General features: G+C 47.5%; 1 protein-coding gene across 3 annotated transcripts in view; it reads left to right on the top strand.

Moving 5' to 3' along the window:
- The window catches only part of LOC137383224 (uncharacterized), a 472338-nt gene that overhangs the window by 373687 nt on the left and 85177 nt on the right, over window positions 1-13474 (top strand). For all 3 annotated transcript variants that reach the window (XM_068055726.1, XM_068055727.1, XM_068055728.1), the window contains exon 62: window positions 4262-4461. In XM_068055726.1, coding sequence (XP_067911827.1) covers window positions 4262-4461 — 200 coding nt within the window. The remainder of the gene's footprint in view (window positions 1-4261; window positions 4462-13474) is intronic.

Consider the following 13474-nt stretch of genomic DNA (forward strand, 5'->3'; position numbering starts at 1 on the left):
TTGATATACACTCCAACAAATTACACTAAAATAAAAGCAAAATACTGCAGATGCTGTAAATCTGAAATAAAAACAGGAAGTGCTGGAAATACTCAGTAGGTCAGGCAGCATCTGTGGAGAAAGAAGCAGAGTTAACATTTCAGGTCTGTGACCTTTCATCAGAAGGAGCCAGATGTGGCGGCACAGTGGTATGCTGTCGGGAGGGAGTTGCCCTAGGGGTCCTCAACATTGACTCTGGACCCCATGAAGTCTCATGGAGTCAGGTCAAACATGGGCAAGGAAACCTCCTGCTGATTTCCAGCTATCGCACCCCCCCCCCCACTCCACTACTTGGCTGATGAATCAGTGCTTCTCCTTGTTGAACACCAATTGGAAGAAGCACTGAGGGTAGCAAGGGCACAGAATGTACTCTGGGTGGGGGACGTCAATGTCCATCACCAAGAATAGCTCAGTAGCACCATTACTGACTGAGCTGGCCGAGTCCAAAAGGATATAGCTGCTCGACTGGGTATGCGCCAGGTGGTGAGGGAACCAACAAGAGGGAAAAACCTACTTTACCTCGTCCTTACCAATCTACCTGTCACAGATGCATCTGTCCATGACAGTATTGTAACTATCGCACAGTCCTTGTGGAGACGAAGTCCGGTCTTCACACTGAGGGGACTCACCATCGTGTTATGTGTCACTACCACCGTGCTAATTGGGATAGATTTCGAACAGATGTGGTAACTGAAAACTGAGGCGCCATAGGTTCCTTAGGTGCTGTGGGCCACTAGCAGCAGAATTGTATTCAACCACAATCTGTAACCTCATGGCCTGGCATATCCCCCACTCTACCATTACCATCAAGCTGGGGGACCAACCCTGGTTCAATGAGGAATGCAGGAGGGCATGCCAGGAGCAGCACTAGGCATACCTAAAAATTAGGTGTCAGCCTGGTGAAGCTACACCACAGGACTACTTGCATGCCAAACAGCGGAAGCAGCATGCAATAGACAGGGCTAAATGATCCCACAATCAACGGATCAGCTCTAAGCTCTGCAATCCTGCCACATCCAGCCATGAATGGTGGTGGACAATTAAACAACTGACAGGAGGAGACAGCTCCACAAATATCCCCTTCCTCAACGATGAGGGAGTCCAGCACATCAGTGCAAAAGACAAGGCTGAAGCATTTACATCCATCTTCAGCCAGAACTCCCAAGTGGATGATCCATCTTGGCCTCCTCCTGAGTTCCCCAGCATCACAGATGCCAGTCTTCAGCCAATCTGATTCACTCCACGTGATATCAAGAAACAGCTGAAGGCACTGGATACGGCAAAGGCTATGGGCCCTGACAACATTCCGGCAATAGTACTGAAGACTTGTGTTCTAGAACTAGCTGCGCCCCTAGCCAATGTTCCAGTAGAGCTACAACACTGACATCTACCCGGCAATGTGAAAAATTGCCCATGTATGTCCTCTGCACAAAAAGCAGGATAAGTCCAACCCAGGCAATGACCGCCTGATTAGAGGAGATGGTGGCGCAGTGATAATGTCACTGGACTAGTAATCCAGACACCCAGACCTAATGCCCTGGGGACACAGGTTCAAATCCCACCATGGCAGCTGGTGGAATTCACCGCAGCCTTACAGCTCCAGGGACCCAGGTTCGATTCTGGGTACTGCCTGTGCGGAGTTTGCAAGTTCTCCCTGTGACCGTGTGGGTTTTCGCCGGGTGCTCCGGTTTCCTCCCACAGCCAAAGACTTGCAGGTGATAGGCAAATTGGCTTTTGTAAATTGTCCCTAGTGTAGGTAGGTGGTAGGGAATACGGGATTACTGCAGGGTTAGTATAAATGGGTGATTGTTGGTCGGCACAGACTCGGTGGGCCGAAGGGCCTGTTTCAGTGCTGTATCTCTAAATATCAAATATAAAAATAAAAATATAATGGTGCTATGAAACTATCATCGATTGTTGTAAAAACCCATCTGGTTCACTAATGTCCTTTAGGGAAGGAAATCTGTTGTCCTTACCTGGCCTGGCCTACATGTGGCTCCAGACCCACAGCAACATGGTTGACTCTTAACTGCTCTCTGAAATGGCCTAGCAAGCCACTCACATCAAGGGCAATTAGTGATGGGCAACAGATGCTGGCCTGCCAGTGACGCCCGCATCGCATTAAAGAGTAAAAAAAATCAGTCTGCTGTCGATCATCAGCAAAGTGATGGAAGGTGTCATCGACATTGCTATCAAGCGGCAATTGCTCAGCAATAATCTGCTCACTGACGCTCAGTTTGGGTTCTGTCAGGGCCACTCAGCTCCTGACCTCATTACAGCCTTCATCCAAACAAAAAAAGCTGAACTCCAGAGGTGAGGTGAGAGTTACTGCCCTTGACATCAAGGCAGCATTTGACAAGGAGCCCTAGCAAAACTGGAGTCAATGGGAATCAGGGGAAAAGGTCTTTGCTGGTTGGAGTCATACCTAGCACAAAGGAAGATGGGGTTGTTGTTGTAGGTCAATCATCTCAGTCCCAGGACATCACTGCAGGAGTTCTTCAGTGTGTGTCTTACACCCAAACATCTTCAGCTGCTTCATTAATGTCCTTCTGTCCATCATAAGGTCAGAAGTGGGGAAGTTCGCTGATGATTGCACAATCTTCTGCATGGTCTGCGACTTCTGAGATACTGAAGCAACCGATGTCCACATGCAGCAAGACAAGACCTGGACAACATCCAGGCTTGGGCTGATAAGTGGCAAGTAACATTCACGCCACACAAATGCCAGGCAATGACCATCTCCCCTTGATGTTCAATGGCATTACCATTGATGAATCCCCCACTATCAACAACCTGGGGATTACTAGAACAGCCACATAAATGCTGTGGCTACAAGAGCTGGTCAGAGGCTGGAAATTCTGCAGCGAGTAACTCACCTCCTGACTCCCCATTGCCTGTCCACCAAGTACAAGGCACAAGTCAGGAGTGTGATGGAATACTGTCCACTTGCCTGGATGGGTAACAGCTCCAACAACACTCAAGAAGCTTGACACCATCCAGGACAAAGCAGCCCGCTTGATTGGCACCCCCTTCACCACCGACGCACAGTTGCTGCAATGTGTACCATCTACAAGATGCACTACAGTAACGTACCAAGCCTCCTTCGACAGCACCTTCCAAACCCATGACCTTTACCACCTAGAAGGACAAGGGCAGCAGATGCATGGGAACACCACCACTTGCAAGTTCCCCTCCAAGCGACACCCCATCCTATAACGCCATTCCTTCACTGTTGCTGGGTCATAATCCTGGAACTCCCTTCCTAACAGCACTGTTGGTGTACCCACACCCCAAGGACTGCAGTGGTTCAAGAAGGCAGCTCACCACCACTTTGTCAAGGGGAATTAGGAATGGGCAATAAATGCTGGCCTGGCCAGCAACGCTCACCTCCCACAAACAAATAAAATAAATCCTACACCCCTTTGAGGTGCTGCTGGAAATTCTTCACATGCAACCACCTCCAGGAAATTGAGCTGCCTATTGAGAAGTATGTTTCATGCTAGCAGCTCATTGACCACATTATAACAAGGATACAGATTCAATCACATGCTGGCTCCTCTTGGCGATCATTGACTGTCCAAAGTGTGATCACAGTGGAAATTGCGCCCAACATCCTGCTCTGGACCTGTTGACGTATGGTGCAGTTTCCAGACTAGGATTTAGTTATCATCTTGACGGGTGAACAAAACAAAATAGATTTAAAAGGGAAACTCAAATCTTGATTTTTAATAATATAAATATAAAATATTGGAAACATTCAGCAAGTCAGGCAGCATCTGTGGAGAGAAATGGAGTTAACATTCCAGGTCAGTGACCTTTCATCAGAACTGGATGTTGGAGATTTAATAGTTTTTAAACAAGTACAGAGCCAAGAAAAAGTGGTAGGGGTGGGGAGAAGGGAAGAACAAAAGGGAATGTCTGTGATAGGATAGAAGGCAGGAGTGATTAAATGACAAAAGGGATAATGGTACAAAGCCAAAGGGGGAGATAATGGGTTTTGTAAATAGATGGGTCGAGAGGAGGTGTAAATGGTTACAGCATTACAAGCACCTGCTGTCTGAGAAAATAGGAGAAAAAATAAGTGTTGTTCTTTGAGATTTTTAATATTTTTGTTGTTCATTAAACTAGTTTATCTCCTGTACTTTGTTTCACTATTTCCCAATATCTTTTTGTTCTATTGCACAAATTATTATTAAATGTCAATTGCCTTTCTGTGTCAAAGGTGGATCAAATGAGGATGGAGTCGAATTGGCTTTTTGCTCTAATGGAAGAGGCAGTGCAAAAGCAGAACTGTATCACACGCTGAACCAGACGAGGAAAGGAGAGCTGGGACACATCATGGTCACTGTTGTCAACAAGAGTATGCAGAGTGTACTGAGGGTAACAGCACAAGGCTGCGGGCACCTCATTACCAGAACAGAGGTAATTTTCTCCAATGACAATGACCTATTCTACTAACAGATTTCAACTTCCACTTATTCAAAGGAGGTTTACCAGGATGATACCAGGGATGAGGGAGTTCAGTTCAGTGAGAGATTGGAGAAGCTGGTATTGTTCTCCTTAAAGCAGAGAAGGTTAAGGGAAGACCGAATAGAGGAATTCAAATTAATGAAGGGTTTTGATAAAACATGTTGGAAGAAACTATTTCCTCGGGCAAGTGGGTCGGTAACCAGAGGTCATAGATTTAAAACAATTAGCAAATAACTGGAGGGAAGTGAGAAACGTCTTCACATAGAGGGTTGTTACAATCTGGAACTCCCTGCTCGAAAGGGTGGTGGAATCAGATTCCAGAGGAACTTTTAAAAGGTATTTTGGAAATGTGCTTTAAGGGGACTAACTCGCAGGATTATAGGGAAAAAGCTGGGGTTTGGCTCTTTGATGGGTTAAATGATCTCCTTCTGTGCTGCAAGGTTGTATGATTCTATGAAAGTGACTAGCTGGTTGGTATGTGATAATGAGCTCTGTTAATATATTGTCATATGGAAACCCCCAAGGAGGCCTGCCAGCGATGTGCGTGAGTGCTCAGTTGGTAGCACTCTTATGACCAAGGTGGAGGCTGTGGACTCACACCCTGTCCAGGATGTGAACATATAATCTAAGCTGGCATTTCACTTCAATAATAAAGGAATGGTGCTGCCTTTTAGATGCAATATTAAAGCAAGACCCCCATCTGCCTGTTATGGGGAATGTAAACGATCCTCTGGCACTATTTGAAGAAGAGCAAAAGTTTTCCTCCTGTCATGGCCAAGCTTCCTCCCTCAACCACCGTGAAAAACAGATAAACTAGTCACTTACCTAATCGACAGAAAACACTGCAAATACTCAGCAAGTCAGGCAGCATCTGTGGAAAGGGAAAGAGAGTTAACGTTTCAGGTGGATGAACTTTCATCAGAACGTCTGAAATCTTGGCCGGGATTTTACCGGCAGCCACGAGGTCCCAACATCAGGACTAAAGCGGGCCGGGGGTGGCGAAGTGAGAGAGCGATATTGTCAGGGCCGTGTAATTAATGAACGGCAGGCGGGGGGAGCCCGCCAGTTGGGACGGAGGGCCAGAGGAAGTATCAGGTGGGGCAAGGCTGGCGCCATCTTACAAAGACACCCTGCTGTATTTTTAAAGGTGGCAGCCCTGCACCAAACTGATAGGCAGGCCTGCAGAGATCTGTAAATTGCAGAAGGCAAAGCCAGGATGGTGCCAAGGTTCTCTGCTACCTCCCTGGAGGGGCTCTTCTAGGTGGCACGGGCTCGGAGGTAAGTCCTTTTCCCTCAGGACTGGAGGAGGAGACCGACTCGCCAGACAAAAAGGGCATGGATGAAGATAGGAGAGGAGGTGAGGAGCCGTGGGGTGATCCCATATACGTGACTGCAGTGTAGAAAGAGGATCAATGACCTGATGCGTTCTGGCAAGGTGAGTGCAGCACATAACATTAAGCTTACAGCCTTAAATGTTACTAAAGAGGAGTATGTATTTGGAGAAAGCGGTGCCCACCCAGTCAATGGCAATACTCAAGCAGCAGCATTGGCATGTGACCCTCTCTGTGGAGGATACCGGTCAGTCAGAGTTGACCCTTGCACTGCATGTACTGAATGGCAGCATGCAGGAGGCATCCCTGTGAACCTGATGGATGTCACCAACATAGGCGTGGTGAGTATCTATGATGGGCGAGTGACGATGTACATTTATATGCTTGCAGGAGAAGAGAGCTCACAATGCGTGAGATTGTTGTGACCAAGTGAACAAGGGGTCTAGGGCTCCCCTCTCGGTCTTTTCCTGGTTTGGCCGTAACGGGATTTAACTTTTAAAAACACAGTGTTTTTAGTTTCCCTTCAGTGATTCCTTACTCACTGCTCTCTAATTGTAATTGTAAAGGAATCGGCCAGACAGGTTTTCTCAGGTTTAAACAACAAAGGTGTAAGTTTATTAACCTTAAAACTCTAACTCAATTAAAACTACTAAAGATATGCCACCCATACTGACAACACACACACAAATAGATACAGAGGAGGAGAAAGAATTAAAGGGAGAAGGTTTGAAGTAGTAGATTGAGTTCAGTTACTGGTTTTGGGTTTGATATAATGTCTTTGATTGGAGTTATGTTTTGCAGTTCTCGTTGGGGCCCAGTGCACACTTTCAGATTGTTTCACTGGTACCAGAAGGCTGCAAGGGTCTTCTGTCTTGAGGCTTAAGTTACTTCCGTGGGTCCCTGGAACTTTGCGTGAGAGACTCTTCAAAAGCAGTCTCCCCAAACTTTTCTGTGAGCACAATTCAGTCAATTCCCAGGTTGGCCAGCGGGTTAGTCATGTGACTAGCTCTTTGTTTGAAATGGCATCCCATGCAAGGATTGTTGATTCTTCAAACTTTACCAGACATGCTCAGTGGGGCGGGGGTGGGGGGAGGTGGTGGGGGTGATGTGGGGGTGATGGGGGTAGGGAGGTGGAAACCTGGCTCTTACACAGACAATGACTCTCAATGTCTTTTGATCATCACTATTGACAAAACCCATCTGGCTAATTGAGTCAGGGAGTGCTCCCATTGTCTTTCTGTGCAACTGTCTCTCAGAATGCAAATGTGCAGCCATGTTTTTAGCCACTGTTCTGTGGTCTTTTCAACAAGTTATTTTCAATGTCCGGTAAGTGTTCAAATAGTGTTCCATATGATGAAATTAATATGTTTCCGTCACAAGATCAACAATTGGAGGCATCCCATATATGGCAATCCTCACCCCAATGGAGGAAGAAACATTGCAGCTGGGGGGCATGGAGGCAGGGAAGACTATCGCTGATGGTGAAACAAGTGTGGAGCCTCAAGAGAATGAGTGGCCTAATGGATGGACACAAAAGACTCTCTGGTGAGCACAAAACATAGTGTTCATGTGTCCACCACTGCTCATATGGAGCTCCAGATGATGAATAGTCAAAAGGACTTTTTGGAACGCGCATTGCCCTCTCATCACTCTCCTGTCTTACGCAGGTCATGGACAAGAAGAGCCAGGTGCAGAGTCTGTGGGACAGCCTTGAGACCTCAGGGGGTGTACCGTCACATCATTTCCCCACACCCTCCACCAGTGCAAATACTCTCATGTCAGTGAAGAGTTGCACACGAGTAGCAAAGGGGTGACGCACTGGTGAGCACAGCACATATTGGCCTACGCAACTGATGGAGGCAGTGACAGTTGTAGTCACTCACACTCTAAGGACTGTGGGAGGGCATGGCAATGCTCAGCTTCAGGCTGATGACAGCCTCTAGAATCAACCAAAAGGCAGAAGATGCTGGAGTTGCAGCATGAGGTGCATGAACATCTGGTGGTGCTCCCAGATGCTATGTGCACTCGTGTGAATGATGAAAGAGTCCATCCAGTGCTGAGTGCAGCCATGTCTGTGGTGTGTGCGCGCATGGCATCCTCCTTTGAGAGAGCGGCGCCCCTCATGGAGAGCCACATCCAGCAAACCACACAGTGGATGCTGGAGATGTGCACAGACCAACATGCCATCGCCTCCTCCATGAGCTGCAGGAAGCTATGACTGTGCGAGAGGTGGGGAAGATGCCTGGAGTCATCGCCATTTGTTCGAACTCCTCCGGTGAGCAGGGAGGGACAAGTGTGCCCTAAAAGGTAGCGGGGTGGCTGTCTGAAGCACTTGGGGACTCCTCTCAGGGTGCTCCTGGCATGGATGGTGGGTCCTTGTCCCATCTAATAGTGACACCAACACTTCAGGAAGCCACAATGACAGAGGCGGCTCCTGTTCCTGTGCAGGAGGCCCTTAATATGCCAGGGCCCTCAAGGCCTCAGGCAACCATAGGACAACCACCACGGCCACAGAACAGAAAGATCAGCAACCTGCCTCCACCTCAGCTGACAGTGCAGTGGGGAGCATCATGTAGGAGCACCCGCAAGCACGCAAGAAATTCCACCTAACTGCACTTGGATTTCATGGGGTTTTATGGTGTAGTTCGATGTCACCTTGCTGTTTTTGTCTTTAATAAAATCTGATAATCTGCACCACAAAAACAATCCTTTACTCATTTATACATGACTGAGCCATTAACTATTCGATGGCTCTTACAATGGATGTGACGGGAAGGATGACACCGCATGAGGTCAATACATTTCCCATGTCATGGCCTGATATCATGACTGATCTGGTGAGATTGAAAGGACATTCCAGGAAAGGGCAACAGGGCTATAGAATGTAGAAGATTTATTTGCATGCATGAATATGTATGGAAGGCTCATGGGAAACGTGTCTGTATTAGTGAATCGCAAGCCTCCCTTGCAAGTATCTCATTGCGCCTTCCCTGTGGTCCCTCGGGCTCTTCATCATATTTCACCTGGTCATCAGCCCGCTCCAAATCCTCATCCTCGGAGGAGGCATTGCACTACAGAGTGTCCTCATTGTTCAAAGATTCTTCCCTCTAAAGCATCAGGTTGTGCAGAGCACAGCACACCCCCACAAAACGTGAGACCCTTATTGGGGTATATTGAAGGGCTCCACCAGATCTATCATGGAATCTGAACCACATCTTCAGAAGCCCTATAACCTGCTCGATGATCACTCGCGTTGTCCTGTGGCAGCTGTTGGATCTCTCCTCTATATCTGTGCTGGGGTTCTGCACACACGTAAGGAGCCCTGTCTTCAGTGGATAGCCCTTGTTACCCAGTATCCATCCTTGAAGGCGCGCGGGGGACCTGAAAAGATTAGGCACCTGGGACTGCCTTAGTATGTAGGTGTCATGACAGCTTCCCGGGAACCTTGCACAAACCTGAAGGATCCGTTTATGGTGGTTGCAGACCAGTTGTACACCAAGTGAGTGGCAGTGTTGATGAAGGCTGCAGCCTGCTCTGTGGGAGCATTGATGGCCACATACGTGCAGTCGATGAAACCCTGCACTTGCGAGAATCCAATGACGGCCCAGAATCCGATAGCCCTCTCAGCCTTACTGTTCGGATCGGTGTAAAACTGCACATATTGACGGGGCCTCTTGAACATTAGGGACCAAATGTAATATTTCCAAGTTCGCAGATGACACAAAACTAGGCGGGAATGTGTTTTGTAAGGAAGATGCAAAGTGGCTTCAAGGGGAATTGGACAGACTTAGTGAGTGGGCAAGAATGTGGCAGATGGAATATAATGTGGAAATATGTGAGGTTATCCATTTTGGAGGGAGGAATAGATGTGCAGAGTATTTCTTAAATGGTAAGGGATTGGAAAGTGTAGATGTACAAAGGGACCTGGGTGTCCTCGTCAATAAGTCACTGAAAGCTAACATGCAGTGCAACAAGCAATTAAGAAGGCTAATGGTATGTTAGCCTTTATCGCAAGAGGATTTGAGTACAGGAGTGGTGAAGTCTTGTTACAATTGTATAGAACCTTGGTTAGACTGCACTTGGAGTACTGTGGGCAGTTTTGGTCCCCTTACCTTAGGAAGGATATTATTGCTATAGAGGGAGTGCAATGAAGATTCACCAGACTTGTTCCTATGAAGAGAGATCGGGGAAACTGGGCCTGTATTCTCTAGTGTTTCGAAGAATGAGAGGTGATCTCATTGAAACCTACAAAATGCTTCAAGGTATAGACAGGGTAGATGCAGCTAAGATGTTTCCCCTGGTTGGGGAGTCGAGAACCAGGAGACACCATTTCAAAATAAGGGGGAAGCCACTTAGGACTGAGATGAAGAGAATTTCTTTACTCAGAGGGTTGAGAATGTTTGGAATTCTCTACCCCAGAGGGCTGTGGAAGCTCAGTAATGACAGATTTCTAAATACCAATGACATAAAGGGATATGGGAATGGTGTGGGAAAAAAGACATTGAAGTGGATTATCAGCCATGATCGTATTGATGGCAGGCTCGATGGGCTGAATGGCCTACTCCTGCTCCTACATTCCTACCTTGATGCAGAGATGAACCATAGACTGGGAGATCCCACAGACATCTCCAGAAGATCCCTGAAATGATCCTGAAGTGTCGAAAATCAGCTCCACAGTGACCTTCACCACCACAGGTAATGGGTGCTAACCACTTCCTGTTGGGCTCAGCTTCTCCATTATGGTGCTCAGCTCAGTGACTGCCCCCCTGGCAGGGGTGCAGTCTTCAGTGATACTGCTACTCTGACATTTGTAGGAAGCAGAGCCTCTGACAGTAGACCGTCTCTGATGGATAGCATCATCCGCGCACAAAAGGCTGGTTGTGTGTCCCTCTGCACTCTCCTCGTCACTGCCCCTTCCAGCCTCATGACCCTGGTGCCTCCCTGGGTGCTGCGTCCCCCCCTCCTGGGGTTTGCAGCTCGCTCCCTCATTGATGCTCCTCCTCACTGGAGTTTCAAAGCCTGAGTGCATGAGCCCCATTGTAAGTTGCTGCACTCACTTCTCAAAGCCTCCCACACCTGCCTCCTGACTCTGTACTCACATGTGACAAGTCAGAGAGGACACTAAATCAGAATGCCTCTGCTGTGCTGTCCAAGATTGACTAGTCTCCAGATTGCTACCACGCTGTTTATTCACTATCACCCTCCCTACAATGCCACGCTACCTCTCACGATGACTGCTAACTGCAGCCAAAGCTGACCTTTCGCTGAGCTTCCGTCTCCTTATAGCTGGTCAAGCTCTGAATCTACCTTGTTCTCATGAGCCCTTTGCAAAATTGTACTTCCAGCCTTTCCTTTTATTTCAGATTTCCAGCATCTGCAGTATTCTGCTTTTGTTTTAATTACCTTCCCACTGCCTTCAAGCACAGCCTCCACCCGCCAACCCGACTGCTTCTGGGAATATTCTCTAGTGACGTAAGCATGCAGGGCTTCTCTCTCAACGCTATCACCCACCATTTTGCCACCCCTCCCTCTTCCCAGCCTGTCTCCACTGCACTGACAAAACTCCGCACATTAACTCTGTTTCTCCACAACTGATAAGTATTTCCAGCATTTGCTGTTTAGATTTCAAATTTTCAGCATCTCCGGTATTTTGCCTTTGCACTTATCTTAATGTTGTTTATGTAACCTTGATGTGTGCCTATTGGCTGCCTTGTTTGCTCACAAAACACATAAAAAAAAGTAATTCAGTGGGGTGATGCAATTTGGAATGTCCTGATCATGTGAAAGGCACTGTATAAATGCAAGTTATTTATCTTTTTCTATCTTTTAGTTTTGTCCAGATATAAAACACAATCTGTATGGAAGGTTCAATAACAACATTTGTTGGGTTAATTGTGTATCTCCACATGTTATTGAGAACAGTCAGGAATAAATGAAGATATCTTCATTGCTGGCTCCCATTGCAGCTCTCACTGCTGACCCTTGTGCCTTTGTCAGCAGATCAGCTCTAACCACCCCTCCATGTATCACCTTCCAGGATGTCCGCTCACTTGTGAACAAGGCCCTTGCCATCCATGAACCTACTGTGGATGATTGCATCGACATCATAGCCTTAACAGAAACCTGGCTGAGGGGTGATGACGTTGCCCCTTAATGAAGCCTCCTCGCCTGGCTACATCTTCCACCACTTGCCCCACCAAGACTGGCGAGGTGGCAGTGTGGTGCTAATCACCAGATCACACCTTGGTCTGACCACACACCCCGCGCACCCCCCCCCACCCACTCCTCTGGCACTTTCTCCTCCGAGCATCTCACCTTGTTCCACCCCACTCACCTCTCTTTCAAAATCATTGTTCTCTACTGTCCTCTCTAATACAATAGAATTTTATCTCTAAAATATCTTCACTGCTTCTCTCCCTCAGCCTCTGCAACAAACGACTTCTTATCCTCGGTGATTTCAATCTCCATCTCAACTTATCATGTTCTCTCTCCTCTGAATTCACTGCCCTCTTATCCTCCCTAAATCTCTCCCTCCATGTAAACTCCCCAACCCCCTTGACCTTGCCATCTCACATTATCTTGTTAGTCCCATTGTATTAATTACAGATATGGCCATCTCTGATCATTACCCTGCATCACTGTCCACCCACATCCTGCTTCCACACCCCAACCCTACCTCCTTCTGTATCTATCCCTGGAAAAAGCTATCCCTCAATTCACTTTCAAAATCCTTACTATCTCACCTTTGGCCCTCTGTTTGCTGCAACATTTCTGCAGCTATTGATTTGCTCAACCAACCCTCACCTCCACCTTTGATGCCCTCGTCCCCAATAAAACCATTACTTTCTCTCACCCAGGCTATTCCCCCTGGTATGGCCCTCATCTCCGCTCCCTTATGTCCATGGGATGCAGACTTGAAAGGATATGGTGGACAACTGGTTTAGCCATCCACCGCCAGATTTGTCTGGATCACTTAAAACACTACCCGGTTCTGCTCTCATCTGCTAAAACTGCTCATTATTCCAGTTTTATCCGAGAATGCAAAGATAACCCCGGCTTCTTTTCTCTCGCCCCTGTCCCCTCCACCCTCACCTCCAACAGCAATTGCGTGGAGCTCATGGGCTTCCATGTCTCTATGATTGAGACCACCCAATCAGCTGGCTCTGCCACGTCTTTCCCTTCCACTTGCCCACCTGGCCAAACTTCCTCTAATGCTCCCCCTCTGCACTAGCGCTGAACTCACATCTTTCTCTAGTTTCTCTTCTATCTCCCCTCATGTCCTCTCTGAGCTCATCTTGTCCATGAGACCCACTCCTACTTCCCTTGATCCTATTCACATGAAACTGCTGACCACCCAATTTCCCCTTCCAGTCCCCATATTAACCGATATTGTTAATGGTTCACTCTCTGCAGGTAGTATTCCTCTCTTTAAATTTGCCATCATCACCCCTCTCAAAAAATCATTGCTTGACCCCACCGTTCTTGCAAACTACCATCCCATCTCCAACTTTCCTTTCCTCTCCAAAGTCCTTGAGTGTGTTGTTACCTCCCGAATCCGTTCCCATCTAATCAGTTTTCCGCCCCTACAACAGTACCAAAACAGCTCTCATCAAAGTCACAAATGATATCTCATG

This window comes from Heterodontus francisci, chromosome 24 (genome assembly GCF_036365525.1).
Source record: "Heterodontus francisci isolate sHetFra1 chromosome 24, sHetFra1.hap1, whole genome shotgun sequence".
NCBI classification, from domain to species: domain Eukaryota; kingdom Metazoa; phylum Chordata; class Chondrichthyes; order Heterodontiformes; family Heterodontidae; genus Heterodontus; species Heterodontus francisci.